General features: G+C 51.5%; 1 protein-coding gene across 1 annotated transcript in view; it reads left to right on the forward strand.

The window, feature by feature from the left end:
* Positions 1-1,379, forward strand: part of MICOS10 (mitochondrial contact site and cristae organizing system subunit 10) — a 38,058-nt gene extending 36,679 nt beyond the window's left edge. Inside the window, exon 4 of the mRNA XM_086325912.1 lies at positions 1,143-1,379. Within this exon, the coding sequence (XP_086182038.1) occupies positions 1,143-1,157 (15 nt within the window). The 3' untranslated portion in view covers positions 1,158-1,379. The remainder of the gene's footprint in view (positions 1-1,142) is intronic.
* The last annotated feature ends 5,788 nt before the right edge of the window (positions 1,380-7,167 follow it).

Consider the following 7,167-nt stretch of genomic DNA (forward strand, 5'->3'; position numbering starts at 1 on the left):
TTCTGCCTATGGGATTGCTGTGCAGATTAAATGTGAAAATGTCTTCAAGCTCTGAGGTGCTATATAAACAGAAATATTGGTTATTACAGAGGAGGCCAGCCAAGAACGGGTGGCTGACTCGTCCATTGTCCACCGTACTAACAAGCAGGGCAGAGAATGGGGTACAAACGAGCGTCCCAGCTCGGAAGCCCCTATCTGAGAAGGTGCGTAGACTGTCAGCTGCCCACTGGCCAGCCTGTGCAGCCCTGGAGAGGGGACTGGGAGCAGGGGAGGCGGGAGAGCCTAGCGCAGGCAGGCCCTCAGTCGTCATGACCTGCCCCTACGCCAAGGCCAGGGTGGGTGTCTGGGGGCCCGCACGGGCGGAGGGCAGCTGCATGGTACCAGCGCTGACCACGGGCAGTTTCCCTGCTCCCGGCTCCTCCCCTCGTGGCCCCGCAGCTGAGTCTGGAGGAGAATAGAAAGGAACAGGGAGAGGAGCTTTAGGTCTTTTAATTGAAATGTTTTCATTGTTACAAACTGAGTTGTCATGGATAAATGGCTCAGGGGTGATTATATGTGTGTATATTTAATGGCTGGGAGTTACTGTGGAAGATGCTGTTAGAGGTTTTACAGCCCTGTGCGTGCTGCTCCAGCGCGGCCTGTAACTTTATCTGAGCTCGAGTCTGCGCCTCGATGTTGTCAGCCTCTAGTCTCTGAGGAGAGGAGCAGGACTGCGGCTTGGGGCTTTTCCAGTGTAGTCGTAATATGGGGTGGTGATTGCTGAGCGCCTGCTACGCCCCGTGGGCCATCCTGGGTGCTTTATCTTTGTGTTCCTTCTCTAGACCTCTCCCAGCAGATCTGCGATGGAGGTTTTATGACCCTCGTTCAGCAGATGAGAAAACTGAACTTTTCCGGGGTTAGGAACTTGCCAGAGCTCCCAGCGTTAGTAGGCCGTTTGATCGCAGCGCTGCGCTCTCTCCACCCACCTGGGAGCCGCCCTCTGCTGGGTGTTAACCTGGTGTGCTGGAGACGGTTCTCTTGAGAGTGAGACAGGTTTCAAGCAGATGCCGGTAGGGCCCTGTGCGCCTGCCCCGCGGCGGCAGGTTGGAGGGGCTCGTCAGGAGGCCATGCGCGCCTGCTAACGGAGTGTCCTTCCTTTCCAGGAGCAGGAGCAGTGACTCACGCCTGAGAGCACCCCAGGGGGAGGGCAGGAGAAACCACGTTCATTCCTCAGGAACGCTGAGGCGCCCGAGCGAGCCGCACTCTCCGTGAGCGTCGCCAGTAATGCTCAACTCCAGCACACTGTGCACGTGTTTGAAACTAAGTCCGTTTCTTGTTTTGTATTTTCTCTCTGGAAATTGCAGGGCGGTGGTCTTAAAATAAATAAACTAAACTCGGCAGCCCAGTGCGTGGCCTGCGTTTCTTTGCCTTCGGTCTGTGAGCAGGAGGTGTCTGTCTGAACTGCCAGCAGCTGTAACCGCCTGGTCGCAGCCTCTCTCTCAGCCTTCCTGGAAGCACAGCCGTGGTGTGTTCCTCCCCGCTCGCCCCGTGAAGTGTAGTTTTCAGAACTGCTTCCACCTCACAAATCGGAGCTTGGAGAGTGCAGTGTGTGAAGATGATGAACATCCAGAGGAGCTGCGCTTGCTCTGGCTGTTAGTCTGTAAAGCCGGTCTGTCGTCCTGACCATTGGACCCGGCCGGCGCATCTCGGCCATGTCTGCTGGGCTGAGGTCAGGCAGCCGGCCGTCTTGGCAGGTAGGGAGCCTCACTGTGCTGGTGGCTCACCCCATCGATGTCACGGTTCCTCTTAACTTCAAGGAGCTTGGCGCCCACCGGCCGGGCCTCGGCACTGGGGGCTTTGCCCCGGGGACTGGGGAGAGGTCTTGGTTTGCGTGGCTGGCCAGAAGGCTGCGTTTGGCGTTGATTTCATCTTCGTGTAGCGCCAGAAGTCCGAGGACAGAAGGGCCACTGCTGCTGGCCCTCTGAGTTTGTCCCTTTGGTTTCACCGCAATCAGGGAGGCTAGACACAAAGCGCGTACTGTAGCAGATTGTTCTGAGAGCATGCAGAGCCTCAGGAGTCAGGCTTTCCTATCTTCTATTAATGAAATGAAGATGGGCAGGACTCGATCCCACTCGTCCCTTTACTGGCCGTTTACGGTGAGCTGAGTACCGTTACAGGCAGGGGAGATAAATGCGTGAGAGGCAAGACTCAGGCCCCTTTGAGGAGCTGAGAGTCTGATGCACAGACAGACAGACTCCTCTGACGTTGGATGAGGAGGGGTGTAGACAAAGGGCAGCAAGAGCGAAGGAGATCCTCGGATGGCCTGGCAGAGGAGGAGGGCATGTGAAGTTGATTGGACCTTCCAGACAGAAGAGAGGGAAGGTAGCTTTTGCAAAGGCTCAGAATCATGGCAGTGTGTTTTTTTGTTGGGGAGCCACCAGGAAGTCAGTTTCGTCAGTGTGCAGGGTCTGGAGAGGTGGGGGGCGCGGGGTGAGCGTCAGGGTAGACTTGGGGTCTCTACCAATGGGGAATGTCGATTAGACAGTTCTTGCGGGTATTGCAGTGAGCAGATTCAAGGCAGAACCACCTTCTCCCTCCTTCCTTCCTCAGCCTTCACCCCAGCTCCCTTCCCAGAAAGGTGTGCTGCGCTCTGGACCACAGCAGGCAGCAGAGGGCCCACCAGCTGTCCAGGCTCCCCTGCTGTCAGCGGGTTTTCATTTCTGTGGATCAGCTGACGCCCACAGGTGGGCTGGACCCCAGGACTGTGAGATCACGGCTACCACCTTCCACAGCCATTCTGCTGTTTCTCGCTTCACCCTCTTCATTCCATGATCGAGTGTGCTCAGTCGCTTCAGTTGTGTCTGACTCTCTGTGATCCTCTGGACCGTAGCCCTCTAGGCTCCTCTGTCCCTGGCATTTTCCTGGCAAGAATACTGGAGTGGGGTGCCCTCCTCCAGGGGATCCTCCCGACCCAGGGATCAAACTTGGGTCTCCTGTGTTGCAGGCGGATTCTTTCATCTCTTAGACTTGTCATCTCCATACTTGCTTTAAAAGTTACTATTTCCCCTGTCCCCCCAATCTTCCCATCTTTATTCAGGCAGAGAGAATAACAGGTCCCCTTTCCAAAAAAGACAAAAGCAGAAAACAACATGCCCACTAATTCTCCAGATACGCCAGGAGGAAACGGAGTGGAAGTGGACGCTGGAGTCCGACTTCTCGCTCTGTCTTATTGTTAGGTTTTAGGCATTTATTTGCATGGATCCCTTTGCCCGGCATCTTGGAAGCACCACCCGTGTGTTTTGAGAAACAGCTCTGGGGGGCAGTAGTTCGGGCAGGGAGCGCACTGGCTGGCTGCTCTCCCTCAGAGCACTGTCTTCCTGCCCTGTGGCTCTGAGCAGAGACGGGCCCCATGCACACTGCTCCATCTCGTCCCGTCTCCCTGCCCCCATCTCACATCAGCCTGCAGAAAGTCCCAGTGCGCTGGCAAAGGCTCACCTTCTATTCCACGTAAAGTTTCATTAGAAACTCACGTCCTCTGGGGCCCTGTTCCCCTGTGGGCTTGTGAAGCTGTTTCCTGCCTGCCCTCCTGGAACCAAATACCCGGGAACCTGTGGGTTTGGGGAGAGAGCGGTGGGGACCCCGCTGGGCCCAGGACACCAGGCGGAAGCTGCAGCGCCCCAGAAGCGGCCTGCCCTGCCAACACACACAAACACACATGGTCTGAACTTAACACTGTGTGATTTGGCCCAGAGCAATATGTATTTTGAACTCATTTACGTGAATGTCTTTGGTGTTTGGGGACCCACTGGGGGAACCTTTATCAGGCTGCATTGGCCTTGTACAGAAGTCTGTCTTTGTTCTGAGAAGTGGCCTCGGAACACACTCTCTTGAGCTATCTCCTGGATTGTCATCCCCTTGCCCATTTCAAAAGATCTGCGGATGCAGTCTTGAAATCCCGCCTGCAGGAGATGCAGACATTGAGAATGAAGGAAATATCTATGTACTTCTGCTTTTCCTTTTCCCAAACCTCACTGTTCACTTTTTTTTTTGTAACCAAGCCATAATTACATTTTACTTGTCGTGGTTCAATCTGATTGTATTGTCGAAGGACTATTTTTGAACCTGTCCAAATAAACTGCCAAGTCTCCCCACAAGGATGTAACCGGGCTGGAGCAGCCTTCACCCCGAGTGGCGGTGGGACAGACCATCTCCTGTTGCGTGCTTTCTGATTACAGAAATGCCAAGGGCTGGAAGGGAGAAAGTGGGAATTCTCAGTACCGAAAGGAATGTTAAAATTAGAATCACCAGCTCATCTGGAAGCCATCACCACTCTCTCTTAAGTGTGCCGCAAGCACCATTTCCCCTCGGACACCACCAGGGGTGATGTCAAGCTTAACAGACCTGGGTAGGAGCGGGGCAGGGTTCGCCGAGCAGCCTCGTGCGGGGCGTGCGGGGCGAGTGTGAGAGTCAGGGTGACCGCTAAAGTGGAAAGGCGCCACGGAGGCGGGGCAGCGGGGAGGAAGAGGCGGGGCTTACACTAGAAGAGCGGACGGGTTCCCAGTTCGCGCTCCACCACTTAGCTGGATGTGACTGGGGGGCGGGGGTGGTTCCTCAGTCTCTTCAAACTAAAGTTTCCTCTTCAATAAAGAGGAAAAGGTCATTTCTACCTTATAGACGCTGGAGGTCAAATGTATACGCTAACAGGAGTATCCAAAAGGGGGTGCTGCTATTTGAATCAGTACAGAGTGCGTGGTGTTACTGGTAGGTAGTCAGGGTGCTGTTCTACAGTGCTGCTGCTGCTGCTAACTCACTTCAGTCGTGTCCGACTCTGCGACCCCATAGACGGCAGTCCACCAGGCTCCCCCGTCCCTGGGATTCTCCAGGCAAGAATACTGGAGTGGGTTGCCATTTCCTTCTCCAGTGCATGCAAGTGAAAAGTGAAAGTGAAGTCGCTCAGTCGTGTGCGACTCCTAGCGACCCCATGGACTGCAGCCGACAAGGGTCCTCCGTCCATGGGATTTTCCAGGCAAGAGTACTGGAGTGGGGTGCCATTGCCTTCTCCGGTTCTAGAATGAAAAGGGCCTAATCCTTGGGCTCAGGGAGTTGGTTCTTAGAGTCTAAGTTAGTGAGATCTGAGGGAGAGAACAGGTATCTCCAATGAGTTCCTGGTAATAAAGAGGCTGAAAATTGTTGGGAAACAATGCATTTTCATGAACCAGTATCAGTGTCTTCATCGCTCTACTCCACCGAGACACACCCGAACGAGCCGAACGAGAAAAGCCTCCTGAAACTCCATCCGAGCTTCTCAAAGACCAGAGTCCCTGAGCACACGGCCTCAGTCTAGACCAAGAGGCGAAGGAGGGAAAAGGCCACTGAAGAAATTCAGTGGGACCCGAGAGCTCTGGGAGCTTCTGGTGCGGTAGGAAACAGGACCACATTGGTCCTAATTCCGCATTCCAGGTAATTGGCTTCAGTTGTGTGATCCTCACTTAAGGGCGCTCAGAGGCAATAGACATAAGTGGAGGAAGACGATGTCAAGAATCCTGGAGGAATTCAGGAGTGGGCAGAAGCTGAGTCCTTAATAGGGAAGAAACTGGGACTAGAAAAAGGAGCTCATTATCAGCTGTCAGTCATCTTTATTCCTGGTCTAGCCAGTTTGAGCCTGGCAGAACGTAATTTGATCACTTCAAATGAATATATAATAATAGCTTGTATTTATTGGGCAGCTGCTCTGTGCTAGTCATTATTCTAAGGCTTTATGTACATTGTGATGCTTACTTTTTACAACAATCCTGTGAGAGAAATACTATTACACTAATTTTATAGATGAAGAAACAGGTTTTGAAAGGATAAGTTCACTTGTTCAAGGATAAACAGCTAAGAGGTGATACAGGCAGGATTTTTACCTGATTCCAGAACCCAGACACTTAACTGCTCTGCTATGCTGGTTGAAAGCTGTTTAAACTGGAAAGGGTCATACATAAATAAACATGATCTGATACAAACCTGATGGAATTAGTTGAAAGTAATCAGAGTCAGTGTCATTGAGTTTAAACTGATAAGAACAAGTTGATCCAATTTGAAATTACCTATATTTGTTAAAAATAATTCCTATATTTATTAGAAATACAATTGTCAATAAAGGAGGTAGTCCTAAAAGAATAAAAACAATGCAATTGTTAATCAGAGCTTCAGGTCAGTATTATTGATGAGTTTTGCTAAATCCTTGCATGTATAATAAAGCATCATGCTTTTATTGCCTGATACATCTTAACAACTAGAAACACTTGAATTCGTCTTATTTATTTTTGGCTGTGCTGGGTCTTTGTTGCTACGCATGGGCTTTCTGTAGTTGCGTTATGTAGGCTTCTCGTTGCAGAGTGCAGGCTCTAGGCATGGAGGCTCAGCGGTTGCAGCTCGTGGGCTCTAGGGCGCGGGCTCCGCGGTTGCAGCTCGTGGGCTCTAGGGCGCGGGCTCCGCGGTTGCAGCTTGTGGGCTCTAGGGCGAGGGCTCCGCGGTTGCAGCTCGCGGGCTCCGCGGTTGTGGTGCCTGGACTTAGTTGCCCCAAGGCATGTGGAATCTTCTCTGACTAGGGATCAAACCCATGTCCCCTGCACTGGCAGGCAGATTCTTAACCATGGGACCATCAAGGAAGTCCTCAATTCATTTTTTTAAAAGACATTATTTGTAGACAGTAACGTGCACCCCCATCACCAGGTAGAAGATGGAAACCGTTTTAATAATGTGCAGTGGTGATATTCACTGCCTTTATGGTGTACTTTTAAGGGGTTAAATTTTTTTTATAAGTTTTGATTTTGATTCTGTTTTATATAGAGAAAAGTTGGGAAAATAATGCAAGGAATTCCTTTGTACCCTTCACCCTTGTTTACCGGCTGCTCACATTGTTTCTTTTATAACTCTTGATGTGTGTATGCAGAGTATTTTTTTGAGCCATTTGAGAGGAAGTTGGAGATATGCCCATTTACCCCTAAATACTTCAATGTATGTTTTCTAAGAATAAGGATATTCTCATATAACCATGGCACAGTTATCAGAATCAGGTGACTAACATCAGTACAACAGTATCTAATCCATAACACATGTTCAGATTTTGTCCGTTGGCAAAACAACGTGTGGTCTGCCTGCCTCCCCGGTCCAGGACCCGGTCCGGCACCGCGCATTTTTCTC

The sequence above is a fragment of the Bos grunniens genome, chromosome 2 (assembly GCF_055505025.1).
Source record: "Bos grunniens cultivar Pamir isolate PY7600 chromosome 2, Bosgru_T2T1.0, whole genome shotgun sequence".
NCBI lineage: Eukaryota > Metazoa > Chordata > Mammalia > Artiodactyla > Bovidae > Bos > Bos grunniens.